Here is a 26,683-nt window from a genome sequence, read left to right on the forward strand (position 1 = left end):
TAAACGTTTTGAAAGCAGATTAGGTTAGTGAGGGAGGTGATTAAGGAGATGGTTTCAAGATGTTGGGATTAGGATTTATACATGCTCTAGATGCGTCACAACTACCTGAATAGAATACCCCACCATCAAGAGCTGCATGTCTACCAGATTACGTAGGAAATACTTCTGTACATGGCTTAGGCTCGGTTCTGTGATGGCTCCTAGTCCGCTGCTGTAGTAATTCGAAAAGTGCTTCGCTGCAGCGTACTCTCATACTCCGAATGCGTGACTTCTGGGTTCTGCTGTACGAATCGCTACTCGAGTTTGGTGTATGGTTGAAAGAATAATTATCCTAGACCACTATCCCCAGCTATAGCTGGTTATGTTGCTTGGAGGTATATTTCTCCTTCGCCTAGCCATTATTGGTAAGATACGTAACTAAATGCCTGGTATTGCAACCTAGAACCACCATGGTAGATCGTGGCTCTAGAACCCTCCTTCGGAATGAATTAGGCAGTACAGACAGTTGCTTCGTTGTGGATGGCGCGGCTGTTGCGCGGGGTAGCTAGGTTAGGGTTTGGGGCGAGAATCTCAAAGGCTCGAGGAGGTCGAGAGGTTTTGAGGAATCCGGGTTTAAGGTGGAGTTGTTCGTAGATTATGAGTCGGAGTTCTTTGGGGGGGTAGAAGAATGGAGAAAGGGTTGGCGGAGGTTGTTGAGGTATTGGAGGATGGTACTTCGAAGGTATGACTGTGCGTTGCTAGTGGATCGGACAGGAGAGGTGGCTTCGATACCAGGTTAGAAGGTTATAGAAATGGAGGGCAAGGACTACCAGCTAGTGCGAGATGACGCTTACTGTTTAGTGGATAGGCATAGAGGTGGGCGGGAATAAGCCAGTAGAATATATCTACCCTATGATATAACAAATGCCCCTGAGTCTAGTAAAACTTCAGGGACGATTCACTACGCGTGTAGATTAGTTGGTAATGGGAGACGAGCTTGTTACTCTCACTCCCTGACATCCTGACTAAGCGCTCTTGACACCAAATCACTAACCTGCACAACCGCGATTTTAGCAGTGCCAAGCTTCAGGCCATCTAAAAAATAAATGGACTCGAATTTTTAGCAGCAATACATGTTCTATGGGTCAACTTAAATGGGTTGTTGCGTTTGTTAGGCGCAGGTAAACCTGGTTTTTTCTTCCAAAAATCTCGTAATTCAAATCAGGATAAATTCCTATCTCAAGTAATCTCCCGGAGGTTTACATGGAGTTCTTTACTTCGTTGATATATATATATACAGTATACAGTACATACATGATAAATTTCCGTAAAATGAAGTACTGTAAACGGCGATTCTATGCTCCTCTATTCTCAACACCAATCGCTCCTCCTCTTTAAAACAGAAGATCTCTATTCTAATCCACACTTCCCCGGCAGGAACTCTAGATAAGAACCAACCTCCGGCCTTTTCGACCTGCGCCCCCATTTCCCGCCTCTATTTTCTCTTCCGTCGTGTCTTGAAAGCCAGGAATTACGGGTGTGCAGTAGGAATTCTACATACCACTAAAAGCTTCCCCTTATGTCCCATTATCGAATTCCTCCCCCTCATTTCCCTTTCCTCCACCCCACAAATCCCCTCCCCTTCTCTTTCACTTTCCCCGCATTCTCCTCCTCCTGCTGTCCTTGCTGTTCCACTCCCCGCTGTTCCGCTCCTTGTTGTCCCGGAGCCCCATCTCCCAATTCCACAACCCCTGGTCTTGCAAAATGATACTCCTGCTCCAATTCCATAACCCCCGGGTCGGGACCCTTCGCATATCCGCCGTACGCGCCCGCGTACTGCTGGTTCTGGACATATCCAGGAGGTGGTGTCGGGGCGGTTGGATGTTGTGCATACCCTTGCATGTAGCCTTGTTGGTTGGGGTTTTGTAAGTAGCCCATTTGTTGCTGTTGTGGGGTTTGAAACTGTTGCTGTGCTGCGTGATTCTGGTATTGCTGTTGCTGATGTTGAGAGGAGACTGGCGCAATGATAGTGGTTGAGCTCTTCTTCCCTTTATGCTTCCCCGCGCACCATAGGAAGATGCCAACCCCAGCTAATAGTAATATAGCTAACGGTACACCAACACCAATCCCGATCTTCGCGGCCATGGACATCCCACCTCCGCCACCACCACCATTGCCCCCATCATTGCCGCCATTCGCTGCGGGTAGCGCGGTCCCAGTCGCGCGTAACGTCCCCGTCGATGATGCTGCGGTGACAGTGCGAGAAGCGCTATATCCGGGATAGGAGTAGGAGTAGGAGTAATATGATGGGTTTGCGTACAAGGAGGTGTATTCTGCGAGTAACGAGGAGACGGCGCCTGCGTCATACGAATACGACGAGTAGAGTTCGGGGTACATAGATGAGAGTTCTGCATAGAGGGAGGAGAGCATAGGGAGGTATGAGTCGTAGGGGTTGTAGGTTTGGCGAGGACGGAGGGGCTGGGGGAGGGTTGGAGGTGGGGTTATTTGGGGCACCATTGTGACGGTGTTGTTTTTAACAGGTTTTGTGGAAGTTTAGTAGTCAGAGATGCGGAGAGAAGAAGGGTGGAGGAGGAGGAGGACCTCGTACTCTTGAGGTTGGACGTTATTCGATGTTTAGCGGGTTTCGAGGACTTTGATTGAAGAACGCAGCTTTTCGAGGGGTAATAGAGATGCCCTTGGCTGTTTCGTATCCAGAAGCAAACACTCTCCAACTAATCAATGCCACGTGCAACTATAACTAGCGTAGTCGATGCGCAACACTCTCGGAAACGACAAAATATTCGACGGTGAAGGAGCGAAGAGGGAAGTGAAGTCGCGGAAGCGCGGGCACGAGGTTCCTAAGCTCAGTACAAGGCTGAAGGAGGGCGAGTATTGGTGCAGACGCCACGTGTGGTGATGGACGAATGGTGTTGCGTTTGTAGCGAGTGTGGCGCTTCGGATACGAGTCAGCGCGTGGCATATCAATCGGCAGTTTCATTGGCTAAGATTGACTTCTTCGCAAATTGCGTGCTAATTGTTGAAATTAATAGGAGTTCAAGGACGTAGTTAAAGAGAATGGGAATCACAGAAGTAGAGATGTTTAACGGAAGAACTTGCATAAAATTCGCGCTGTGCGAGAGAAATTGCTTCATCTGACCGTCTCGTAGCTTCGCTGTTCAACTTCGTTTTGAGGACTTGTATCATTCTCGGGGATAGACTTGCAGGAGAGCACTCAAGAAAGAGGAAAAAATAAGAATACAGTAAGCGCAGTAAGGGGCTCGCAGTTGACGCAGCCAAGTGGAAGAACATACTGAAGACGCCTTCAAGCAGGCATGCCGCGGTGTGGGGTAAGCAAAACAACTTGGGGCCGATGAGTAGCAAGAAACAAAATTCTTACCACCCTAACCCTACTATTCTCGGGCTGTGGAGTCAACATGTCCCACAGCCTATGCACAATGCATTCCTGCCGAATATCTAAGATCAGCTGGGAATACAACATTCCCTCCCAGTCCTATCGCCTGCGCGTTGACGACAGATTAAACCGATGATCGAGTGAGCTCACATAGAAGACGGTTTATCAATCGACATTCCGTAATGCAATTCGGGCCGTGTGGCGACCACATGTCCTAGGGAGAAGTGGGTGCTTCTTCTCCATCGACAGCTTCGCGGCCAGATAGATTATCTCCAAAGGGCAGCCACGTTGTCTAAAAGACGCTTTGTAGTTAGAGATAAGGTTGTGTCATATATAGTCTTGCTTCTTCAGCGCAAGCGCTTTAACAACCTTCCTACCAGACGCCTTATAGAGGCCGCATTGAAACCGTACGAATACTAATACTCTCTGCGTAGAGACTTATAGGAGCAGATCGACGGCAACTAAAATTCTAGGTGCTGATACTCTATGAGTTTATCTCGTAAAGTGCGGTATGCCAGTCGGGTTTGAGCCGAAATAGCAACGTAGTCGGCGAGGTCCCACTCCCAGAATTGCCAAGTTGCTACCCTAGGGGATTCTTTACCTGTATATTAGAAGCGACATCTGTATGGATTCGAAGAGGGTGCTGTATTCTGTATCGTAAAGCGCGTTCCAAAGGGAAAATTTCATGCTAGTCCAGTTAGGAAAACAAATTTTCGAATGGATGAGCGGTGGCGGTAAAGGTGATGAATGTTGTTGGGCGCTAACGTCTGCTAGCCCGGATTATATCTCTTTACTGACGGGCCCTTAAAGGCCTGAGTTTCCCGAGATTGTGAGAGATATTGCGAGATTTCTGAAGTGTGCTATGCTATCCAATAAGTCCTGCCGCTGTACAGGAAGCAGGAAACAGAAGGACGTACTCATTTCCACGACAGTGGTCACTTGGCGACTGCACTAGCTACTAAGCGCTTAGTTTCGGATTGCATTGCCGAAGATCGGAGAGGGCATGCACGTCGACGTCATGGTGGTCGCCTTGGCATGCGCTTTAAACAACCAGTGGAGAAGATATAAAAATTTTGTTGGTGTTGTGTTAGGCACTTTGATCTGCGCGCTCTGGAGTGGCACTTCGTATTCGGTTCCTGGAGACCACCTTGAATCTTGGAATCCTCTTTAAAGAGAGAGTATGCGTAAGTCAATGCTTGGATGTAGACTCCTACACCACTGAAATTGCTTGTTCTTGTTTTAGAACTGCAAGGAAGTCCTCAATTTGGGTTGGTTTGAGGTATAAAGTGTGGGGTTTCATCTGAGGCTGTGGTGAACGACGGGAAATAGGCGACTTTCATCGTCACTGCAGCGGACCGAGCTGCATTTGGCGACACTCCTACCGATTAACCACACTGATCCCATTATATAATCCCGCTGGAGGAGGTTAAAACTAGAGGCTATGCTGAGTGAAAGGTGATCAAGCGCATGACTTAACTAGCTAGTTAACTTGTGTACCAACCCCCGCTCTCACCACAAGATCACTTTAGGAGGCCTGAGATAAACAACAAACTCCTTGAAGATTGAACGAATTCTTTGAAAGACTCTGTGGCATGTATGAACGGAGAAGCCATCAATTAAGGGTGGTATACCGAGTGCGTCATGATTAGATAGCTTTCCGGCCATGTTGGCAAAGACGACTTTGAAGATAGCCCCAAGCCACAGACGCGCGTGTTGAAGCGAGGCGGGCACAGGGTATCGTAGATAAGATTGAGCGCAGTGAGAACTGGTACAGCTTCCGCTACCCGACATACGCTTGCAGTCCCAGAGGAAAAAGAAAGTGATGAGATAAGATGGCAGATGGCAAGGTATTTACTGGTGCGCTCAGTAATGGTCACAAATCTCGCTCGCCATTCAGCATTGGGCAGCCGGTTGAGGCCGCCGTGACCTCCGTGTTACCGACCCGCTCTGAGACAGGAGACAGGTTGCCGGGTTCCCAGCGAATCAAATGCCCCAGGATCATAGTCAAGTTGAGACGCTTCGTTCGGGCGCAAGTCTGTACTCGTAGAAGGTGAATGTGATGGGAGCGGCAGCTGCAATACAATAGATGTGATGGACATGGGTCACTTCTAAATTTTCCCCTGGCAACTGTGCTTCTCCGGAGGTAGTTTTCCGTGTCCGTATAAGACTGAACCCTTCAGAAATTGAGGTCTTAAAAGGTCTCAAAGGGGACAGACTGTGAGGCAGTAGGGGCTAAATCGGACAAGTTGACTAATGATTTACCTATTTTTGACACGGTTGAATTATTTGCGGTTTCGGACCAGGCCGAATTTAACGGTCATTCCGTCTTCACACTGCCACAAGGAGTCCGGTCTGGTAAAGCTGTCCGCAAATTAGTTGTGTATTGCCCGAAGGGAAGCCATGCAAAGGGGTCCGATAGAGATCTTACTCATGCGGCTGCATGCAGTGAGAACCGCCCCTCAGATTGGAGGAAATACGACGGTTTCGAGAAGGCCCAAGAAAGTGGTTCGATTATTGCGTATAGGGCTAGGTGCTTGATTTTATTGCCGTGGCGAGCGTCGTCAACTTTTGACCTTGCTCGGGAATTCGGAACAAGAGGACTCGAGACTTCAAGCGAGGGCTCTGTCAAAGTCCAGTTTAGAACATTGACTTATTCGGGCTTGGTGGGTTCTGACCAAAAGTCCAAGATACGCCGGAAGGATATTCAAAAGCTAGGCAGCAAACCGTAAGGAGTAGTAGCAGGAATTCAAAGAACACGAACAGAGGATGAGGCTCTCAAGATGGCGAAAACTGAGGTGCGAATAGTGTTTGTTGCCGCCGTGTCTTAGGGCTTAACTTGTCACGGGTGAGTCTCGTGCTCGTCGCCTCGACCACGTTTCGATGACACGCTTGTAGAATATGAGTGAGTCGCCACTGTAACTGGCTGAAAATAGATTATCAATGACCGAAAGTAGACTAAGCCATACCCATGCTCCAACGGCATTTGGAATTCAGGGTGCAAACGTTGAGGCGTCTGAAGAGAAGGAAATTCAACTTGACTCGCTTGAGATTGAGTTCTCGCACAGGCGATGATTTTTAGGCTATTTGGACGAAGCTCCGCTGGAGAAGGAGGGGCACACAGGGCCCACGGTGGTAATATTTGGCCCCTCCGCCGAGAGGTTAAGGGAGCGGACATGGAGTGGGGGTCGATATGTGCGGCTACCTGTCAGGCCTGCATGCCTATTTCTGCCATTGGTTGCCGCGGTCAAGTATCAACTGTCGTGGCAAGTGTGGGCTTAAGGGCCGATACGTACCCGCAATTGCCTGTAGTGCGTTGGTGACTACTAGGATATCGACTTGAAGGAACGAGTATTTTAATACGGCTTCGTGAAGCTGGCTATGACTTAGGCCTTGTAAACTGACAGAAGGTGTGGACTTCCTGAAACTGAGTCTTCTGGTGGGTGATTGGACAGTGAATGGTATTTAAGCCCAAAATGTGCCTAGTGCTGACTTCGTCGAGATGAATTGGGTGTGCTCCAGTTGTCGATCTGATTGCCGTGTTCAGGAATTTCATTCCAGGGCGATGTTCACAAGTCAGTCTTTGGTCGCGGATGCTCGAGTTTTGGACCAGGAATACTGAAAGTCAACTGTGGTGCATCGAAAGAATGAAAGAACAGAGTTGATCGTCGAGGGTCATGATGATAATGGTATCTGTCCTGGTAGGAGTAAAGCTCCCGGAGAAGACAACGCGAGCACGTTGAAAGGAAGTTGGTGAGCAGATTCCATGTGGAAGTGAGGGATGCCGAATACGGAAGGAATCTGAATGCTGCCTTCAACGCGCCCAGATGGGCATTTGGCAGCGCCTTACGGACGGCAGTCAGAGTGCTTGCGAAGCTGCAGTCAGCAAAGTCACACACCCGACGGGTGGAAATGAGGAGCATTAGGGTTTCGTCTTGCTGGAAGGGTAAGAAGCATGTCTGCCATGTCCGTGGGGAAGGTTACGGCGGACGGTTGGTTGGGTTTCGAGCTCAGTGGCCGCCAGCACAGCAACCGTCGCCCCAAGATGCAGGCGGCGCTCGTGAACTAAGTTGGGGGACTCTGCAGACACGTCGAGTGATGAGGCGTGAAGGTACCGTCTCGGTCCCAAGGCTGATCAAGCGCCGTTTTTACCCCAGCTGGCATCCTGCCAGGTGCCTCGCAGCGCAGACATGCAGTTCGACGAAACGTGCGCCTCCCAGCGGCCACCGCCAGCAGTCGGTCGAGCCGGGGGTGTCCTGTGCATGCGTGCTGAAATGCTGCTCCCTACCACCTTCTAAGCAGCGACCGAGCCTTGCGCACGTTGAACGACCCGCCCCAAGCCGTCCTCCTCCCAACGATGGCAAGGCTCCGGAACCGCCAGTTGTCGGGTGGTCGCTGAGGACAGGGGTGGCATGGGACAGCAGCTTTACGGCTGCACGTCCGCCTCCATTTAGGGATTGGGGTGGACTTTGAACGTGCGCATCAAAGCTCCCTTCCCACCCAGTGGGATATAAGGCCCAGATCTCAGCTCCCGTATTTTAGATATTGCCCTGCCTGCTGCCGCTCGCAAGCCGATCTTGAGTCTGCTCTTCGACAAAACCTCCTCCTCCTGTATACGAGATCACTTGGCCGCCATGGACTACACGTACTTCAGCGCTGCACCACAACCGTACCCCTTCATGGGGATGCCGCCTAGCGCATTTCCACGCACTGGAGTTGATCCGGACACGATCCGCAGCATTGTAAGTCTAATGAAGCTCTTTTCTTGCTATCTCGCTGCAACCCCGCACCTTGACCTTTGACTAATCACGCTGCTAGCAGGAGCCTCTGGACGCAGCGTTCCTTCCGCCGTCCTACGATGGCTTCTCGTTCCAAGCACACGGCTTGCCGACGACGCAGGGCTCGCCGGACCCCAACGTAGCACAGACGCCCATGCCCGTGGGCAGCGTAGACAGCGGAATCGGCGCTGAAATGGAGGACAGCCGGGCGAGTCGGACGAGGAGCAGCAGCGAGGAGAAAGAGTCCGGACTAACGCCGGCCCAGAGCAGGAGGAAGGCACAGAACAGAGCTGCGTACGTGCTTATTCCATAGTCCCCTCGCACCTTCCTCGACCACGTTTCTCACCAGCCACACAGCCAACGCGCCTTCCGCGAACGCAAGGAACGACATGTACGCGACCTTGAAGCAAAACTCTCTGCCCTCGAATCCAGCACACATTCACTCCAGTCCGACAATGAGCGTCTGAAGCTTGCTCTACAGCGAGCCCGCACTGAGAACGAGATCCTACGTGCTACCGGTGGGCAGCACTCGCCAACTTCATCACGGCCGGTGTCGGCAAGCTACCCCTCGCCAGGTGCCCACCTACCTGATGAGGAAGGTTCCAAGGGAGACGCAGAATACAACGTGCAGTCGCTCACCAACGGCAGCGTTGTGAACAGCGCAGGCATGGAGCATGCCGCCTCGCGCCGAAAGACCAAGGGCAAAGAGATCCCTGCCACCCAGACGTGGGATCTAATTCAATCACATCCGCTAGTGAAGCAGGGCCTCGTCGATATAGCTGATGTGTGCGAGCGGTTGAAAGGCCTTGCCAAGTGTGACGGCCACGGCCCCGTCTTCGAGGAAGCTGCGGTATGGAAGGCCGTCGAGGAGTCGCGAAGGGGAGGTGGAGACGAGCTGATCTGATCTGGTCTAGTAAGGTGGATCTGCTCTCTAAACAAGAACACCACCAGGATCACGGCCAGGGGGAGTTGCGAGTTTTGCGTTTATACCCGTTCATGACCATACTTTACTGAACCAAACCTGTACTGGGGGAATGATTTGGATGAAGGCGTTCTGGTATTTTTTGGCTAATTAGCATGGCATAGGTCAGGGCGGAGACATTTGGGCTTCAGGAAAAGGCTAGGCGATCAAAGGAAAAGTAGTTTCAAAGCGACCGTTGATTGTCACATTTACATCGCTTTGACGGCGGTGGGGATTGAACGAAGCTCGCTTTGCAGCCTGCAGGTAGAATCCATGATTCCATTAGAATCAATCAATCAGGCAGGTAGTTAGATCAAGATGTTCATTCTATGATTTTCATCTCTTCCAGTAACTGAAAGGTGTATTCGTCGATCGTTATCTAACATTCGAAATCCAGGTACAATGTCCACCACCAACTCTTAGCTTCATCCGGGACTCCCGTCACTACCCTTACTACGATCCACAACTTCCAAACCCCACCAGTAGCAACTAGCAGCCACCTGATTCCAATCCAACCCAACCCACCAAACCCCACAACACCACCCATTCTAAGGCTCCATTATGGCAAAGAAGGCCAGCCATCCCACCTCACACCACCCCACCCCTTTCGACTCTACCTCCGAACTCCGGTTCTCCCTCTCGATAATAAGATAAGCTTCTCGCACACACACGCATGCAATGCAATGCGTCCGCGCGTTGCTCACTCACTCTCAAGCGAGACACTTTGGGTGTCCAGGATAGCGCGCACCGCGCCAATCGTAGCCTTCCACGACCGATGGAAGAGAAACCCAAAAACTGTAGCTGCTAGAGAAGTTACGAATTCGAGAGAGCCTGACTGACTGACTAGAAAATTCCCGAGCAGCGACAGAGCGACGTGCCATGATATGCCAAATGCATGCATTCAACTCAAACCGTCGTCCGATTCGGAGGACGTAGCCTTAGATAAGCAGTGTTACTGTCATCTGGGGTTCCATTAGCCATCTAGTTCTACGCTTGAATCTCGTACATCCACCATTAACCAAAAGATTTGAGAGTAGCCCTGCCATAGACAGAGACACAGACGCAGGACAGCAATCACAAATCCCATCCATCACATAAACGCCATCAACCTTCTCGATCCTCACCCCGCATCTCTCTGAAGCCCCGCAACCCAACCCCGACGCCCTAAACATCACCTCCACATATAGCACCTTCAATCTCTTGTATCCTCATGTTTGCATCTACTAAGTATCAGGCATTCAGTATGCTTAAGTCTACATCATTAACGTCTCTTGCCGCTGTAACATTCCCATCTGCGGCTCCACCGGCATTATTGTAAAGCGGTTCAGTTTATTTTGCGCATACGTGAATACAATCAATTAAGAAATTCTTCAGTGGAAGTTCCATGTTTTGGGTCTTACCTACGGTTGTACCTAGGTACATATCGGGGGTTCTTGGGGGAGACTGAAGGGGGAGACTATTGTGGTATGCAACTCTTCCCGAAGGGAATGGCCGAAGTAAATTACCACTGTTCAGGATCAAAGTACCACATTTAGCTTCATAGGATACTATTTTCCTGTTTTCGCACCAGATGCAGTAAACGAATGCGTCCACTTGACGATATCAGATCAGAATACTAATCCCCCCCTTCGCCACACCATCCAAAGGACAAGCTACCCAAGTTCAACTCAACAGAGCTCGAAGCTCCCCCCACGCACAACACACATGGTCTTTTACACCGGCGCAGGCCCATCGCCCCGAGACTATTTATGTAGTATAATGACGCGCACTTATCAGCCACAGCCACTGACTGAAGGGCACCAGGCGTTGCTACCGTGGTAGTCTGCATTGGGGTCTAGAACGAGGTATCCGCCATCACTGCGCATGGCGTAACGCCTGTCGAGGGCTTTCAACATTGCCATATATAATGAGAATGGGAAAAAGGTGAATACCTGCCCGCTGTTGTTCAAAGACGAAAATTGCGTGAGATAGAGTTATCTGTTGTGGTAGCGGCAGAAACAAGACCTGGGTGCAGAGATCGGAAGCTGTGATTTACTGCTGGAGCATGCTCCGTATGCTTACCCTGAAGTTAATGTAAATTCAAATCCAGAGGGGATCTTGGGCATTTACGAGGGCTAGCGTCGAGGAAGCATACCCATCTCATCACAAGTCTTCGTCTCGAGCTAAATATATGCTCGGGGATGTGCATTGTCTATCTCAGATCCACTGCTATGGTATACCGTGATCATCCTGCGTCCAGGAAAACGGGCGAAGATACGAAGGTCCATAGTTACCCTAAACAGAAAAAGTCGACACCAACTGTCGTCATACTTAGAACGTCGCCCGGAATATCGCCCTTGGAAACATGGGCAGGGGTATGGGAAAGTAAAGCATGCGCCAGCCATACAACCCAACCACGATCACAGTTCCCTATCAGATACCAAACGTAGTACCGTAGGTCCCACCTATTCGAACGAGTGTGTGCTCTTATCTGGTCTGTTTGAGCGGAGTGCTGAGCTGTAAAAGAGTATTGGATGGGATACAACTGCTTTCTCGGTCTAGTGTGATGTGTAAGTGGGAACTCCCGTAGTGCTATTATAGGCAATTGATATTGAATGATAAACCCAGTACTAGATAGGTGGTAATTCATGAAATTAGTGCTATGGTGTAGCAACCGTAACGAACTATTGTCAAGTGCTGATATATATGGGGGAAAGCTTCTGCAGCATGAGTATGGGCTCCAGAGATTACTTGCGAGTGCTTCTGGACTTGTGGAGGAGCTCTGTGCCCTAGTTGATCCGAAATTCGAGATCTCGTGATAATTAAATGAGATGTTCCAGTTCTGCACCAATATAGTTCTCACAAGGTTGAACAATGCTGTCCGAAAGCACGATAAAGAATTTTAAAGCCGGAAATACGCTCCTCACTCTGCAACGATCATTGGGTGTTCTTTCTGAGTCCACAAGGCCGCAGGGATCGAACTAGAATTTGCGCATGATATTGCACAAAGTCTTGATAAGGACCGGACTTAAGCTTGAGATGCATGTCGAACACTTCCCAGTCTTCGTTGGCCAATTGGCTAGAGATAAAATAACGGCCCAAAAGTCAGCGCGGGAACACATGGCGTCAGTATCTTCCTGCCTGCATGAGGCAATTGACGGTCGGCCAATGATCCCTGTTTAAGGAGTTCTTGAAGGAATCGGGCAATCACGAACGGCATGATGAAGCCACAACACTGCATTTGCTCTCGGAAGGGCTGCGGCCCCTTCACACCGCTCAGCGTTGGGTCGACAACGAGCTCGTCTTGCTGCCCTGTAAGCGCCAGGAAGTGTCTTGCAACATCTGTTGGGGGCGAAAAGTGAATGTGCGTGCAGGTTTAGAGGATGAGCGACATGGGGGTGGAATCGACAACCCTTGTTGATCAGTTGGTGGCCTTGCCGTGTCAGCAGAGTCTAAAGCATGTCAGCACAACGAAAATTGTATGAGGCTATTTACCTAAGCGGGTGTGGGCCGAGGTTCGAGTTAGATAATCGTGTTCCGCGGATCTGATTGCGGAGCTGGCATGCAAGCGGGGTAAGTTGCCACTCCAAGCTCTCGCTGGCTGAAAGAAGGTCCAGTGTCCATATGCACTTCGTCCATTCATCCTCTATCGGACCCGCAGCCGGGCATTCTAATGGGCTACCCAAGAGCCATTCTCTCGTACTATCCAACCCAAGTGCGCGACTTTTGCTTCCTTCACTTACTCACCAATGAATGGGCGCAACCCTAGATCTTCAAAGACGGCTTTCGATTCCTCGCCGACTTTGACCGTAATTATTGCGCACGCAAATTTGATCCCTGGAGGTTCGGCAAATAAAGCCCCCCGAATCTAACAATGAAGCTCTCCTGCGGTAGGCGCACTTTACTTCTGAGTGACTGGCCGTGCGTCAACTGAAACGTGTACCCGTCAATCCCAATCGCTATCATCGTCGTCTCCGTCTTTCCCACTTGCTTTACCTTGCCTTATCTTGCGAGAAGCACTCGCATCCACATCCTCGGTCCTCTGAGGCCGCAGTCGTGGATCGCCATGACGAACTGCTCCAACATCTACAAGAACCTTCTCCAAATCTGAAGACAGTCAGCAAAGCCAGCATCGAATTCAAACAATACAGGTGACTGTGGGTGACTGCAGGAGGGATATGGCTAGTCTACTGAACCCTAATGGCGGGGGTGGAAAGCCAAACTGGCGCCCATAATTCAAGGCTGCCCCATGCAAAGACGGCCGTATAACATGCGGGGGATCCGAAGAAACGAATCAGGCTTACCTGCTGCAGTTGTGTGAACCCCTCGAAGCTCACGTAACGTCACCAGCTGCTTCTTGATATCGCCATCCTTGTAAATCAGGATCGTAGGCGTATTCTTCTCAGGGTACCCCTCAATGCACATATCTGCACGAATTTGACAGAACTTAATATCACCGAACCGCCGGGCAAGGTCTCTCCAAATCTCAGTCAACACTCTGGATTCGACATTGGTGCCCTGCGATGATGTCAGAAACACCAATATGTGAGCCTTGTTGGACGCTTCGGCAACGTCTTTCGAGTAATCCGGCTTCTGAATGTGGAAGACCTGGTTGTACACTGAGGCCACGTTAATTGTCGATAGCTCTTGGAAGCGCTTGTTTCTGCAGTAAAATAAGAGGCGGTTAAAAGATTGCATGTTGATGGGGCGTACCGGTAGTGCTCCAGGAACTCCTCGTCCTCCTCGTCCTCTAGCTCTGCCAACTCGTCAAGGTCTTTCCCTTCCAACCGATTCTCATGTGCAAGCCGACGTGCTTCCTCCAAGGCCTCCTCGATCATGGGCGTAGGCGATGGCGGCTTCTCGGGGATAACACCATGCTTGCGGAGGATATCGTTCCTGTCCACGAATTCCAGTCAATGCACTGCCGCAGCAATTGTTGTATGAGTTGGGCTCACCATTCAGTGTCTGCATTAGGATCGTCGATTGGGACGTTCACAGGGACATCAGGCATTTCCATTGTTGTGTGTATTGACGCTGAACTGTTGGTCCAAGTATATGGGCGGGGAAGAAACCACAAATTCAGAAGGAATGAGGGATTAGGGGTTAATATCAAGAGGTGCAGAGAGCAGGTGAATGAAATCGCTGCCTGGATGTGCTGACGACGAGTTGATGTTCTGACGTCGCTTCGTCAAATTTCGTGAGGCTGAGTAGCCAAGCGTTAATCCCCTGCAGCGTCCCCCACCAACCGCCACCTTCCTAATGGGGTAGCGTTCGAGTCAATCTGTTGAGTTCACCACTGCCCAGTGTACCGTTCACATTATTGAACAAGCGGTAATATTCGTGACAATTTGGTAATGCTTCTACCTTAGGAAAACATACTGTCGAACACTATAACTAAAATCAAAAGTGTAAAGGGTGTTGAATATTCAAGCCGTAGGCAGCAGTTCCGCTCTCTCAAATAATATCTCCTTCTATTCGCTCACAGCACAACCTGAAATCAGCTTCCACTATGCTCTATCCCATCTCCCAACAATCTTACTACTTTAACCGATGATATTTGTGCCTTCCGATTCAGAAAAACTTTCCACTCTTCTTTATATCATCCGTCTGTTCCAACACCCTTTCGTGTTCATTATCCTCATACGTCTCCACAAAGGGATTCTCGGGGGCAGGTTTATCCAACGCATTGAATCGATGTCCCTTGATCCTGGAGATGATATACAGAATAAGGATGCGGAGCCCACACGCACCAAAGCCCCAGAGAAGACCCCCGATTGGAGCGGCAACGAAGGCACCTAGATGAACTATCAACGCCGTCGAAAAGAGCTGAGATGAGGCACATACCAAAAGCACTCCAGTCATTAGCATACAAGCCTCCCTCTAAAAGGATCAGCTTGCTGGCGAGGTTGGCATCTCCATTATAGTAGACCAACCCGAACAGGAAGACCGTAAAGATACCACCTAGTCCACCGACCACGACCTCAAATCCACGCCACCAGTAGAACTTCTCAACCAATCCAAGTACCAGAACGGGGACGACTGAAGCACTAACGAGATCACTGATCAGGAAGATCTGTAAAATGTCCGGGCTCTTGAGGGCCACAGCAACAACCGGAATGATGATTACCACAACAAGAGCTCTGATCACCCAGAGACTAAGTTTGTTTCGGAAGAGGTCGTTGCTACCGGTGCTGATCATTGCGCTTTGGAAGCTGTCGAAAGCCGCAGTAGAAAGCGACACGACCATGACTAGCACAATTCCGACAACCCAGGCGGGCAACTGACCGAGGAGGAGGAAGAACGCAAGATAGCCGCCCTCCGCGTCATCGAGCTTCCAAGCGCCCGACCAAGCTGCAAGCAATCCAGTCGCCCCGACAAGCGTGAGTATAATGCAAACAGCGACACTTGCAATACTAACGCCAATCCAGAGGTCCTTGTCTGTACGGGAGGCAAAAGTCCGTAGCCAAAACCCAGAGATGAAGAAGTCATTCGTGAGAATGGCGACTGGAAGAATGTAGATAAGCTGCCAGCCGAGCAAGCTTGAGTTGAGAAATCCAGATTGGTTGATCAGACGACGGTCGATGTGGGTTTCAACGCCAACTGTGATAACTCCGAGAATGATTAGCAGCACTACCATAGCTCCTTGAATATTGTCGGTGACGAAAGAGACACGGAAACCGCCGATTGCTACGATATATCAGCCCGATGCCTTAAATATGCTAAGCTAAAAGCATACATGTGTAGATTGTCGTGACTGCACATTCAACGATGACCGCTGGAAGTCCATCCAACCCCGTCAAGGCAGTAATAATCTGCTGCATAGCAGAAAGCTCCGCTACCATGTATAGGAATATCGTAATAAGCCTAGCTTCGTTAGCTCAAGATATCTCTTCCAAAGAGAATTCGGGACAATGTAACTCACGTGCACAGGCTCAAGAAGAGAGCTGTAATTGCTCCATATCTCTGTCTCGTCCATTCTGTGAGAACGAATCCTTCAGGGCATTTCCTTCGAATGATTGGCCCGAGGAAACCGAAAATCAAAAGTGGAAGGGCAGATGCAATGGCGTAGACAACTAAGCCTTGGACCCCGCAGATAGTGGCGATCTGGGGATATGTGAAAAGGATACCGGACCCAAGAGCTGCTCGTTAAGATAGCTTCAGGTCAGCTTCTGAACAGGTAAAGAAAAGGGGGTCAAAAGGGGAGAAGCGGCAGCACGTTCCTCACGCAAGCATTATCTTGATCGAGTTCATACGGTACTTCTCAGCTTCGTCAAGATTGTCCCGGATCCCTTGAGTCGCGAAGACCGAGGAATCTTGGGGACAGTCAAAACTAAGCGCCCGTAGTGTAGCCGCACAGAAATCCTCCCACAGAGACTCATCATCGAAATACCCAAAAAGGGGAAATGATAACTGAGAAACCATGGAAGGAGAACTGCGAGAGATCTCACATACGAACCTATCATCAAATCTCAAGATTCTCGACCGATATGTTACCATCTCTGGGTTCCGTCATGTACCGAATGGTCGGTGTTCAAGTTTTGGTGATACCGATGCTGCCGCTGCCCGTCTCAAGCTCTGAGGGTTGCACCGATGCACTCACCCGACGCTATGAAGTTAAGAGCAAGCGGAATGCCTAGGCGCAATTAGCATCTGCCTTTTCGAGCGCATTTGCTGCGCAGAGAGGGGCTGCAGGGATGAGGTGCATGGTGGAAGTCGCGGCATTGCCTGTCGACTGCTGTGTGGAATCTGACCCTTTTGTGTCCTATTGCTCGAGAGCCATTCAGTCTTGGATTGATGCCTCAGCCGCCATGCGATGTAGCATCCAGTGACCCTGTAGACAAATTAGCACCTGGTTAGTCCTCGGGGGCCACACTACACACAAGAATGCCGCGTAAGTGAGATAGATGATGGCATTTGACGCCTGTGTCGATGGAACCCCCATTATTGCGATTAGTGGCTTTCTTAGAGCACATTCAATGAGGAGCGCGCTGAGGGCGGGTCACGCCTTTAAAGCTCGAGGTGGGTTGGATGGAGTTCGCACGCTGCTAACCCTCTTTTGCTTTTTCTTCACCCCACCTTGCTCCTCTAGGAAGTTGCATCACTAGCGCTCGTGCGGCAACTCTTCCAACCATCATATCAAATTTTTAAAAGACTCTGTGCACCCTCAGGCGAGACTGCATTTGGGGAAGCTTGTGGTGCAAATAAAAAGCAAATTTTCAGATATCTAGCCTCAAATTGGCCGAAATTCATTTTCCGAACCTGGCGTGACCAGTTTTGCTTTTGTACCGCTCTCGGCGTTCTCGCTTCGAGCCTTGAAGCCTCGCAATCCGGGTTACCAGATATGGCGTCCTTTCGCAACATAAGAAAAAGTCCTTTGAAGAAGAAAGTAGTATATATCTGGCGTATCTGTCACATTACCGTACGGAAACCCCTGGATGAGCCTATTAACAAGTTGTCTAATCACCAATGATTATGGAAAAAGCCGACTCTCTGAGCATCCTACAAGACATCAAATTCTGCTCCAGAACGCACCCCCATCACCCCAAGTGAACAGAAAATGCTCCTTGCGTAAGTTGTCCCCACCCCACGGCCGTTATTCGTGGGCTCGTGACTGTCGTGTGATTGCTCGCCAGTGGACGGGAGAGTAATCGTGAGGCTGGGTAGGATAAAATGTAAATACGGAGAGGCGAGAAAGGAAGAGCTACCACGCGTGGCGGTCCCAGTTTGGATCTGATTTTGCATGAGTCGGGCTAGTAAGAAGTAGCGGGGAGGTTGCCTGCCTTGCACGAACGCCGCCAGCACCTTGCTCCCTGTCTGCAACAGCGGATGACCCACCACGATCTGGAGAAACCGCTGCAGTCCCTCCCTCCGGTGCTCTATCACATCATCTGAGAATCGATTCGTCAAGACCTTGCCTGGTAGCGGTGGTATCGTAACCCTTGCCGACTCGCGCTCCAGAATATCTCGAAACGCTTCGAACTCGCTATATCGACGGCGGACGGAAGAAGACTTGAGTTTGAAGGCGGGGATGTTTGTGCGCATCACGATCTCGTAGGTAGTGTACATGCCACGACCAACGCCATGGGTCATCGGGTTGCGGACCTGCGCGCGCTAAGGTGAGCTTGGAGTGGGGCTTCAAAGGGCAAGAGGCACATACTTCGATTTCGAGGAAGTTCTCGGGAGGGCCGTAGAGCTCCTCGAAGGACTGCTGGCGAGCGTCTGGCAAGGACTGCATCTCGGCGGTGGTAAACGATGCCTTGGTGGGGAACGGATGTTGCGCGTTAAACGTGAACGGCTGCCAGGGCGGGGCTAAGTTGCCGTGCCAAGGCCGATACGTGATTTGGCGTGAAAGACTCGCATCACGTAACGGAAACTTCACACGCGACCTTCACACATCCTCCAATCATCGATTCATTTGTTCATCTTCGGCTATGTTGTGATCATCAATGTTCAATAGGACGCCTGTGTTCCACTCTGGGCTGTTCCAGCACTCGTTCCACTCCCCGGTGCGGCAGGGGAAAGGACATGGCCCGCAAACCAAACTCGAACGCAAGTCTCAACTATCATATCATGTACATCGTCCCGCTTTTCCAGCTCAACACCAGCCAAGTAGATTACCCTTCGCATATGGAGGTTTCCATGGGTATCTATAGTGACCGCTTGGTCCAAAGCGCATGTAAGGGACGAACTGGCTTACCAACACAGGGATTAGCACGGAGCCTCTTCAATATGTAGTGGTAGTGGGAGCGAGGGTATTCGTCTCCTCACTACTCCGCCTTCTTGGCTAGCTCCGCTTGATTGCGCAGGTTTGGTGCAGTTGTTTCTTTTTGCTCCATATCAGCCGCCCACAGAGCAGCACCAACGGTGTTGGTGAATGCGAAGAAGATCCCAACCAGTGGCACCATCTCAAGAACCACGGCTGGGACACCAAAGCTGCTGCCGATTAACACATGGACTTCTCTAGGGCTCCCTCACCGTTCTGGAGCCACTCACCTAGTGTAGGCGGCCTTCCTCTTCTCAACGAAGTCGTTCTTCTCCGTCTTGCTCATCTGCTTCAGTTGGAAGTAACGCGCATGCGCTGTTGGGCCAAACTTGCGCCCCTGTAGCACAACGAAGAGGATCGTACCGACCACAGGAATGAAGTTTAGAGGGAGATACATAAAATAACGAATTATGGCTGCCGGCGTGAATCGCGCAAATGGTTTCTGGATGATCTTGCCCAATTTGGCAATTGGATCACTGCCAGACTTGATTTGGCGCTCAGTCGAGACGAGAGAAGTGAGGTTGCGTGATAGAAGTGTCTGCATTTTTGTTAGCTCATCTATCCTGTTGGATTCTTTGGTATGATGCTTACGCCATCGAAGGTGTCGATAAGGGCGTCATCGATCAAGAAATTTTTGCTGAGAACGGAGAAGATCGTGGAGCTCTCGCTGAGAACCAGGAGGACAGTGGTAACGATAGCAAGAGGACCGTTGAAGATGGTAAGAACCGCGGCTTGGGGCACATAGGCGACGGCGAACATGAAGATGGTTACTCCAACACCAAGAGAGATGGTCGGGAGAAACTTCTCACCCAGGGGCTTCCACAAGTTCTGGTGGGTAAAGAAGTATGTGATGCCCTACGCAGCGGTTAGTATCCTCCCAGAACGCGAAAATTGAAGCTCCATGCCTTAATGGGATAGAGATAGGCGCCAGACCGGACCGCATCTCTGGTCAGAATCCTCGCCTGCTCATATTCTTCCATCGCAACTTCCTTCACTTTCTCGGACATGTTGGCGACAATTCGATTCAGATTTTAAGGATCGTAGGTATTGCTTAGGAATAATTTGTAGAGGGGAGGGGTCCGGAACAAAGGTAAGGATAAGTGTTGTTGGCAAACACGCATTAATTACACCTCGCGTAGTATTTACTTTTTGGCCGACGTCACTCCGCCATCACTCCGCCATCACACGTCGAGCCTAAAACTCCGATCCGCCAAGCCCAATACTTCCATCTACATCTTCAGCACTCTTCAAGCGCTCTTGCACTATTATTCGACATTTACTACGAGATCGATGATGCAGAGTGTGCCTAAACAAATGGTCATTTCCCTGCCTTCCATTCTGATAGCTGTACACACTGTCATTTTCTCCCAGTATCCAAAGGGCCACAATTTCCAAATACGTTCCTGATCCTCCAGTACACCCCAGCGGACCTCCGTCACACGCATTTCCCTCAGGTGATGCAGAACAGCCAACTTTTCCTTGTTTCGAACGCCACAGATGGCTTGGACCCACCATTCCAAATAAAGCAGATTCGCTGGCGACGCCATGAGGCTGATGAAAACAGGGTTGTCGGAAGGGCTAAGCTCCACTGCTCAGTGAAGTTCCCCGCCATGACGTACGACTGAGCCACGCGCACGGCCACAGTCACGAAAGCTAGCCGCATCTGTCGACCCTCTGATCGAAGCTAGCTCGATAGGGACAACTGAGGACTTCAAGTGTGGCATGCTTTCTGTCCATCCATGACTTTTCAAAGCCTGCGCAATTACAGGTGAGACCCAGACAAAGGGAACACCTTGAATCATACCGCAAAGAGTTAGAGAGACCCAACTTTGCGTAGATATTGATGACGACACCGAGATCTTCCAAGGAATGTGCAAGGTTTGTTTGTGTACACGGCAGAGAAGGCCGGTTCCAAGCGAAGAAGAAGCAGTTTCACCACAGGTGGCTTCCTGATACGCTTTTAAGCGGTCACCAGATGGGGGAAGCAATTAGGTCGTCATGACGTAGGATCCTGAGAGAATGCTATCCCTGAGGGCACATAAAAGGGCCCTCCACCAGGATCAATCGACTCTCCACCTCACAACATCAAACCTTCTGCACTTAACTGTCCCCTATTCAGACTATAAACTTTACACACCTTCCTCCTCAAGTCTTCAGCAACAATGGACAAAGTCAAAGCCAAGGTTGAACAAGTCCTCCACAAGGACAAAACTCCTCAGACCTCACACACCGGCACCACAGGCACCCATACCGGTCACACTGCTACTGGAGCACCTCACACCTCCCACGCTGGTAAGTCTTTTGAACATCCCCGTGGCAAATATCACGTTGCTAACTGAAGCAGCCAACACTGTCGACCCAACAGTCTCATCAGGAACCCATACCGGAACCCACACTGGAGCCCATACTGGTACTCACACTAGTGGTGGGCTCACAGGTCACCGAACTGATCCAACTGGTCCTCATGACTCCCATCTCGCTAACAAGGCCGACCCTCGTGTTGATTCTGACCAAATAGGCGGGTACGGCAACACTGCTGGAGCCGGAGGCTATGGCAATACTACCGGGACCACTGGTCACGGCCTTACTGGCCAAGGTCTCACTGGGGGCACCGGCCACACTGGTACCCATGGTCAGGATCCGACTTCAGGTATTGGCCATACTGGTACCCATGGTCATAGCACGGTGACTGGTGGTCCACATTCTTCTCACACTGGTAAGCTTCCTTCCCCCCTTCCACTCCTCAGAGCCTAATACACATCCTTAGCCAATACGATGGACCCAACCGTCAGTTCGGGCACAGGAGGCTACGGTTCGACAACTGGTCACACCGGCACGCACCACCAGGGTGGAGGTCTGACTGGCAACACGACAGGCACGCAACACCAAGGTGGATTGATGGGCAATCCGACTCACCAAAAAGGCCTGGTGGGCGGCACTACCCATGGTCTCCCTGGCCCAGCAGCCAATACCGCTGGCCCACACAAATCCGACATGCTGAATAAGGTTGATCCGCGTGTTGACTCGGATCTCGATCATAGCACGACTATGGGTGGAGACCGAACTCTTGGTTAGTGGGTGTGTGTAGCATACATGAGTGAATGAATGGGCGAGTTGATGTATGATATTCCAGCTTCTGGGGCAGATTAATGACGTCGTTGGTACAACCTGGGCATTGAGGCTCATAGTGACTTGGTTGGACCAACCGAACACATCTGCTCAGTTTCGAAGGTATAAGCTGTAGTCTCGTAAATTCTATTCAAGGGAGGCTACCATGTTGAACAATTCTCGGCGCCCTGTTCATCATCGCCAGTATCCAGTGAGCAGGGTCCACACGATATTCAGAAAAGTCTTGATAACATGACCTAGTGATTCATTCAATCGCGAGACAATATCCATCGATCCCTAGTATCAAAGTATCAAATTAATCCAGCATCTTCTCTTCCCTCACTCCCACCGTTAAAAACACTCACGTGCCATCCCAACCGCATCCGCATTTTGACTTTGCCTCCGGCTCAACATATCCCTATCACTCCCTTCCCACTCAACCCGGATCTCCTGCGCCTTCATTATCCCGCCCATGTCCACCGCCATCACAGTCCCTGACTCATTCAGTATACTCTTATCGCTCAAATCATCGTTTCCTCCCCGCTTCTGATTCCGTCTCTGAGTCCTTGATGTCATATTCCTACTTCCTAGGCCTCCAGACAAGTGATAGCTCTGTCCATACGGACGCGACGCTTTGTTTGATGATGATGATGCATCGCGGACCAGCACGCGGAGAAAGGGAATAGAAGCCGCGATAATACATAACGAAGATTCAAGAGTAGCCCAAATGAGGAGGTCCGCTGCGTCGACTACAGAGAGATCAAATCAGTCCAGAGCCTATTTGATGTAATAAGAGAAGGGAGGTGAACATACACAAGGGGTCTTTCCAGCGTATCATACCCGGAAGAAAGGATGTCTTCACCGCTGCTGTTATGCCTCCCACTATTCCAAACGACATGGCCACGATAACACCTGCTTTCTCTTTCCGATTCATTTGTAGATGTCGGATTATCAACCAGGGACATGCGGCGAGGAGCATGTCGGCACACGACGAATACGCTTCGCATGCAGTTAGCATCATTTGATGTAACTCTTACGGCACTACTTCTCAGAGGCTTGGAATCGGGGACTTACACCCAGAAAAAATTGAGTAGGAATTAACCATTGACGGAGGCACACACTTTCCCTTAATATTCTGATCCCAGAGGCTCTCCACCGGCGCGCACTGCAGAAGGTTCAAGAAAGCACAGGCGAACATGACCAGGTTGGTGGAGACCATCACGAACCAGATGAACCATTTGTGCGAGCCACGGACCGTAATGCGCAACAGTGTCACCGAAAAAGACATTTTGCTGACTGCTATTGCAAGTATAAGGAAGAAGTCTCCAATATTCATGTACTTGAGAGCCGTCGACATATCGCGAGGGTTGACGTCCTGGGTGTGCTTGCCTAGTCCATAACTCACAGCTACAGTCCCGGTCAACACGCAGTAGAGAAGGACAAAGACCTAGAACCTGTAAGTGGGAGTTTTGAGTAGTGCTGGGGGTGGTGTACCCAGGATATGAAGAGAATAATGTCATCCAAGCCACCGAAGCCTTTGCTATACCAGTATTTACAGACAAAACGAAGGGCCATAAGGACGAAGGACAATATTGTGAGGAACCATAACGAGATAATGATCTTAGGTCCATTCGAATCAGCCATCCTAGGCAAGAAAGATGGAGTTGGGATATGAGTTAGGATGAGGGTTGGAACGAGTGTCAGTGAAGAGATCGACTTGTCTACTATCAGTTCAGGGTTCCGATGAAAGCCAGTATATGTATCGAAGTCGTCATTTTGGGCGTCAAACGTTGTCTCCTGGAATATACTCCTTTGAATGTGCCACATCAATAAGCCTTCGTCTACCCAACTCTACTGGTCGTTCTAGTTCTATCTTCCCCGTATAAATGCCTCTCTCTTTCACAAGGTGTTCTGGATCATCGTACGACACGCCAAGGCTTCCACTCCAAATATTCCCTCCGGTCCCCTCTCATTCGACGACCCAGGCCTCATTTTCGCCGTCATCTGTCAATATACTTTCACGACCCGGATTTGCAAAGATGATCCTCGCTTGGGACGTGGAACTCGTGGCCCGCGCAACCTGACGCATGCAAAATGGGTTTCAGCACGTCCAGGTAGTGCGAATCGGCAGGGAACCCGCTCGTTCCAGCCAATAACTTGGTTGGCGCAGGCGATCGCGCAAGAAAGGGGCTGAAAATACGACTCGCGATTGTTGGAGATCTCAAGTCGACGAAACCAGCCACATCGGGTTGCAACTGCAATGCAGAGCTCCTTGCTTTCGACCAGCTGGCCGATTTTCGAGCATCAAAAGTTGATTCGATGTGCGTAGATCATGAGGAAATTTTGAACATGACTGATGAGGAACCTGTTGAGTCTTAGCCATGGGCGGGCCTGGACTTTAGGACGCCGACGTGTGGAGAGTGGACGAAGCTAGAATGAAAACCCTGACACAAAACGCCACAACCTCGGAATTGAGATTCCAACCTCATTGAGTATTAAGGGATGGTAGTATGATCATGATCGCCATGGTGAAGGGGTTTAATGAGTGTATTGTATTATCGCTACCGGCCATGGAATGCAATCATGACTGCTTCATCGTGTTGATACTGACCATGACTTATGTGGTGATAATGCCACTGGTAATTACTGTATTCTACAAAATCTTGCGCACCAGCAATGAAGAGGGTTCCTTCTCCCATCTGCGTTGGATTCACAAGTAACCTAAGACCTTGCCGTTCACTGTTGATAAACCATCAGTTCTCAAAAAGTGGGATTAAATCTCTAGCTCAGTTGAGCCGATGCGTTCAGGTTGCAGGGTATAGCTCGTAACCTCGACCGCATTAGCGACACTAACAGTTTCGTCACCTTACAGAACCGTTAGAAACCCACAGGGCTCCACCTAGAATTCTACTAGCGAGGTAATGAGGCTGAGGAACTTCCCTGGCAATTCTCCTGCGGTGGATCTTGCATAGTGTGTGATGAAGAGCTTGATGCTGTTTCATGCCAAATCTTGAGGCTGGTGGATGGAAATGCAAGGTAAAGGGAAGAAAGTTACATATGCAACAGTTGATATATTACACCCCCGTCTCTCTCGAAAATGCTAATAGCGTTGACGAACAGTATTTATAACGCTAAATCCTATCCCTCAAATGCAGTAAGCAAATATAATAGTATACAGATGAACTATCTGACCAGTCCTTTATCTTAAACCGTCTTAACCTCCCCCGCACTTCCCGCCGCTGCGATCTCGTTCCTTTTCGCTGCTCTCTTCTTCAACACGTTTTCAATGAACGCTTCACCGGCTTTGTAGCTTGATCGTACGAGGGGCCCGGATGCGCAGTACAAGAAGCCCATGTCGAGGGCACGCTGACGCCAGAGTTCGAAGGCATCGGGTGTGACGTAGGAGTGGACGGCCATGTGACGTTTGGTGGGTCGCATGTATTGACCGAATGTTACTACATCAACGTTGTTTTTTCGTAGTTCTGTAGAAGGCGTTAGCCTGGGAGACTTTCCAAATAATAGGGTCAAGTAGGGTGAAGTAAAAAAAAAAAAAAAATTACCTCTCAGCGCATCCCAAATCTGCTCTTCAGTCTCCCCAAGACCTAACATCATGCTAGTCTTGGTGATAAGTTCTGGCCTAGACTCCTTCGCCGCTCTTAGAACCTCCAAACTCTGCCTAAACTTCGCTCTTCGATCTCTCACAAATGGCGTGAGCTCCTCTACGGTCTCGATATTATGCGCATACACATCCAACCCACTCAATGCCACCAACCTCACCATCTCCAAATCCCCGGCATAATCTCCCGTCAGGGCCTCCACTAGCATTGTCGGCGCTTTCTGTTTAATCTTCATAATTGTCTCCGCAAAATGCCGCGCGCCCCCATCTGCAAGATCATCCCGGTCCACGGACGTCAGAACGACATACCCTAACCCCCATCTCTTCAGTGCCTCGGCGGTATTCTCTGGTTCGTGGGGATCCAGTGGGGGGGGGGCTTTCGACGTCTTGACGGAGCAGAATCGACATCCTCGTGTGCATGTATCGCCCATAAGCATGATCGTGGCCGTGGCTGCGTTCTTGGAACTCCCACCCCAGCAGTCTGAGATGTTGGGACAGCGGGCTTCTTCACAGACGGTGTGGAGGTTCAGGCCTCGTAAATCGTTTTTGATCTTCTTGTAGTTCTGGTTCACGGGAATAGGCGTCTTTAGCCATTCTGGGAGCCGGGTTATGGTCTTCTTGCGGCCTTCGGGGCCGACCTGGGCAGTGCGGACTTGGTATGCTTCGGAAGGGGGAAGAGGGGCATCTGGGGAGACGAAGTCGTTAAATGAGGGCCCGGTGTTTAGTTTATCGCGGAAGGTCGTGGGAGGGCGTGAGGACTTTGAGGATTGCCGTGTTTGGGTTGGTGTTGGGTCCATGGTTGTAGCAAATGTTCGGGTGAATTGAGATGAAGTCGACACAGACTTGGGTAGTGAAGACAATGAAGAAGAGGCCAGAAGACATCTGGTACGCGGTATTGAGGCTGCCATTGTGAGGTTGTGAGGTTGTGAGGAGAAGGGAAGTGCGACGTGACAGTGTTGAGTTCAAAAGTAATCCGACCTTGACATCCCGCTACTGGCCGAATCACCGAGTCGCTGACTAAGGAGAATTTCCGCCAAGATTCACCGCAAACAGGCCAAACATAGTTGCCCACAATTGCAGCATCCCTGCA

The 26,683-nt window shown here is 50.3% G+C and overlaps 13 protein-coding genes across 13 annotated transcripts; 4 read left to right on the forward strand and 9 right to left on the reverse strand.

Moving 5' to 3' along the window:
* Nucleotides 1-40: 40 nt before the first annotated feature.
* Nucleotides 41-2,792, reverse strand: BDR25DRAFT_390801 (uncharacterized protein; the record flags this gene model as incomplete). Its single annotated transcript, XM_033698115.1, has 13 exons — nucleotides 1,633-2,792; nucleotides 1,541-1,597; nucleotides 1,404-1,474; nucleotides 1,290-1,349; nucleotides 1,130-1,227; nucleotides 1,022-1,074; nucleotides 935-984; nucleotides 807-889; nucleotides 504-727; nucleotides 341-417; nucleotides 256-296; nucleotides 119-188; nucleotides 41-86 (listed from the first exon to the last, which is right to left on the reverse strand). The coding sequence occupies exons 1-13, from the start codon at nucleotides 2,494-2,496 to the stop codon at nucleotides 41-43; spliced, it is 1,794 nt and encodes a 597-aa protein (XP_033554092.1). The 5' UTR covers nucleotides 2,497-2,792.
* BDR25DRAFT_349199 (uncharacterized protein) lies at nucleotides 2,603-5,182 on the reverse strand (the record flags this gene model as incomplete). Its single annotated transcript, XM_033694519.1, has 17 exons — nucleotides 2,603-2,711; nucleotides 2,759-2,932; nucleotides 2,992-3,108; nucleotides 3,137-3,196; nucleotides 3,269-3,339; nucleotides 3,377-3,490; nucleotides 3,522-3,605; nucleotides 3,639-3,683; nucleotides 3,798-3,828; nucleotides 3,875-3,976; nucleotides 4,011-4,151; nucleotides 4,190-4,251; nucleotides 4,305-4,329; nucleotides 4,401-4,556; nucleotides 4,606-4,724; nucleotides 4,748-4,835; nucleotides 4,905-5,182. 17 exons carry the CDS (start codon nucleotides 5,180-5,182, stop codon nucleotides 2,603-2,605), a joined length of 1,776 nt encoding a protein of 591 aa, XP_033554093.1.
* A 41-nt stretch (nucleotides 5,183-5,223) lies between these two features.
* On the forward strand, nucleotides 5,224-7,861 carry BDR25DRAFT_371294 (uncharacterized protein; the record flags this gene model as incomplete). The annotated part of the gene is made up of 5 exons (XM_033697186.1): nucleotides 5,224-5,424; nucleotides 5,599-6,116; nucleotides 6,471-6,699; nucleotides 7,035-7,141; nucleotides 7,186-7,861. 5 exons carry the CDS (start codon nucleotides 5,224-5,226, stop codon nucleotides 7,859-7,861), a joined length of 1,731 nt encoding a protein of 576 aa, XP_033554094.1.
* On the forward strand, nucleotides 7,585-9,413 carry BDR25DRAFT_276985 (uncharacterized protein). The gene is made up of 3 exons (XM_033687584.1): nucleotides 7,585-8,130; nucleotides 8,207-8,460; nucleotides 8,524-9,413. Exons 1-3 carry the CDS (start codon nucleotides 8,023-8,025, stop codon nucleotides 9,068-9,070), a joined length of 909 nt encoding a protein of 302 aa, XP_033554095.1. The 5' UTR covers nucleotides 7,585-8,022; the 3' UTR covers nucleotides 9,071-9,413.
* Nucleotides 9,414-9,449: 36 nt separating this feature from the next.
* BDR25DRAFT_349201 (uncharacterized protein) lies at nucleotides 9,450-10,859 on the reverse strand (the record flags this gene model as incomplete). Its single annotated transcript, XM_033694520.1, has 11 exons — nucleotides 9,450-9,506; nucleotides 9,564-9,627; nucleotides 9,663-9,714; nucleotides 9,753-9,785; nucleotides 9,836-9,970; nucleotides 10,002-10,032; nucleotides 10,084-10,324; nucleotides 10,385-10,419; nucleotides 10,472-10,719; nucleotides 10,763-10,810; nucleotides 10,844-10,859. The coding sequence occupies 11 exons, from the start codon at nucleotides 10,857-10,859 to the stop codon at nucleotides 9,450-9,452; spliced, it is 960 nt and encodes a 319-aa protein (XP_033554096.1).
* A 1,880-nt stretch (nucleotides 10,860-12,739) lies between these two features.
* BDR25DRAFT_331044 (uncharacterized protein) lies at nucleotides 12,740-17,048 on the reverse strand (the record flags this gene model as incomplete). Its single annotated transcript, XM_033692591.1, has 10 exons — nucleotides 12,740-13,213; nucleotides 13,411-13,769; nucleotides 13,820-14,002; nucleotides 14,062-14,289; nucleotides 14,688-14,901; nucleotides 14,951-15,793; nucleotides 15,843-15,970; nucleotides 16,029-16,245; nucleotides 16,360-16,468; nucleotides 16,980-17,048. 10 exons carry the CDS (start codon nucleotides 17,046-17,048, stop codon nucleotides 13,053-13,055), a joined length of 2,511 nt encoding a protein of 836 aa, XP_033554097.1. The 3' UTR covers nucleotides 12,740-13,052.
* A 287-nt stretch (nucleotides 17,049-17,335) lies between these two features.
* On the reverse strand, nucleotides 17,336-18,383 carry BDR25DRAFT_251856 (Phox-like protein). The gene is made up of 3 exons (XM_033686147.1): nucleotides 18,264-18,383; nucleotides 17,887-18,208; nucleotides 17,336-17,836 (listed from the first exon to the last, which is right to left on the reverse strand). Exons 1-3 carry the CDS (start codon nucleotides 18,339-18,341, stop codon nucleotides 17,808-17,810), a joined length of 429 nt encoding a protein of 142 aa, XP_033554098.1. The 5' UTR covers nucleotides 18,342-18,383; the 3' UTR covers nucleotides 17,336-17,807.
* Nucleotides 18,384-18,495: 112 nt separating this feature from the next.
* On the reverse strand, nucleotides 18,496-19,945 carry BDR25DRAFT_251859 (uncharacterized protein). The gene is made up of 4 exons (XM_033686148.1): nucleotides 19,775-19,945; nucleotides 19,461-19,724; nucleotides 19,100-19,407; nucleotides 18,496-19,039 (listed from the first exon to the last, which is right to left on the reverse strand). Exons 1-4 carry the CDS (start codon nucleotides 19,874-19,876, stop codon nucleotides 18,874-18,876), a joined length of 840 nt encoding a protein of 279 aa, XP_033554099.1. The 5' UTR covers nucleotides 19,877-19,945; the 3' UTR covers nucleotides 18,496-18,873.
* Nucleotides 19,946-20,028: 83 nt separating this feature from the next.
* Nucleotides 20,029-20,671, reverse strand: BDR25DRAFT_349204 (uncharacterized protein; the record flags this gene model as incomplete). The annotated part of the gene is made up of 4 exons (XM_033694521.1): nucleotides 20,029-20,063; nucleotides 20,093-20,195; nucleotides 20,225-20,460; nucleotides 20,518-20,671. 4 exons carry the CDS (start codon nucleotides 20,669-20,671, stop codon nucleotides 20,029-20,031), a joined length of 528 nt encoding a protein of 175 aa, XP_033554100.1.
* A 360-nt stretch (nucleotides 20,672-21,031) lies between these two features.
* On the forward strand, nucleotides 21,032-21,944 carry BDR25DRAFT_309522 (uncharacterized protein; the record flags this gene model as incomplete). The annotated part of the gene is made up of 3 exons (XM_033691096.1): nucleotides 21,032-21,161; nucleotides 21,235-21,585; nucleotides 21,637-21,944. 3 exons carry the CDS (start codon nucleotides 21,032-21,034, stop codon nucleotides 21,942-21,944), a joined length of 789 nt encoding a protein of 262 aa, XP_033554101.1.
* Nucleotides 21,945-22,586: 642 nt separating this feature from the next.
* Nucleotides 22,587-23,615, reverse strand: BDR25DRAFT_195757 (uncharacterized protein; the record flags this gene model as incomplete). Its single annotated transcript, XM_033684330.1, has 4 exons — nucleotides 22,587-22,726; nucleotides 22,791-22,976; nucleotides 23,052-23,424; nucleotides 23,472-23,615. Coding segments are annotated over 4 exons (843 nt in total), but the record flags the coding sequence as incomplete, so codon positions are not given.
* Nucleotides 23,616-24,493: 878 nt separating this feature from the next.
* On the forward strand, nucleotides 24,494-25,017 carry BDR25DRAFT_349208 (uncharacterized protein; the record flags this gene model as incomplete). Its single annotated transcript, XM_033694522.1, has 4 exons — nucleotides 24,494-24,693; nucleotides 24,735-24,744; nucleotides 24,793-24,837; nucleotides 24,892-25,017. The coding sequence occupies 4 exons, from the start codon at nucleotides 24,494-24,496 to the stop codon at nucleotides 25,015-25,017; spliced, it is 381 nt and encodes a 126-aa protein (XP_033554103.1).
* A 41-nt stretch (nucleotides 25,018-25,058) lies between these two features.
* BDR25DRAFT_339219 (mitochondrial lipoyl synthase) lies at nucleotides 25,059-26,545 on the reverse strand. Its single transcript, XM_033693358.1, has 2 exons — nucleotides 25,538-26,545; nucleotides 25,059-25,459 (listed from the first exon to the last, which is right to left on the reverse strand). Exons 1-2 carry the CDS (start codon nucleotides 26,499-26,501, stop codon nucleotides 25,182-25,184), a joined length of 1,242 nt encoding a protein of 413 aa, XP_033554104.1. The 5' UTR covers nucleotides 26,502-26,545; the 3' UTR covers nucleotides 25,059-25,181.
* Nucleotides 26,546-26,683: the final 138 nt, after the last annotated feature.

This window comes from Lindgomyces ingoldianus, assembly GCF_010093535.1.
Source record: "Lindgomyces ingoldianus strain ATCC 200398 unplaced genomic scaffold BDR25scaffold_2, whole genome shotgun sequence".
In the NCBI taxonomy this organism is placed as follows: domain Eukaryota; kingdom Fungi; phylum Ascomycota; class Dothideomycetes; order Pleosporales; family Lindgomycetaceae; genus Lindgomyces; species Lindgomyces ingoldianus.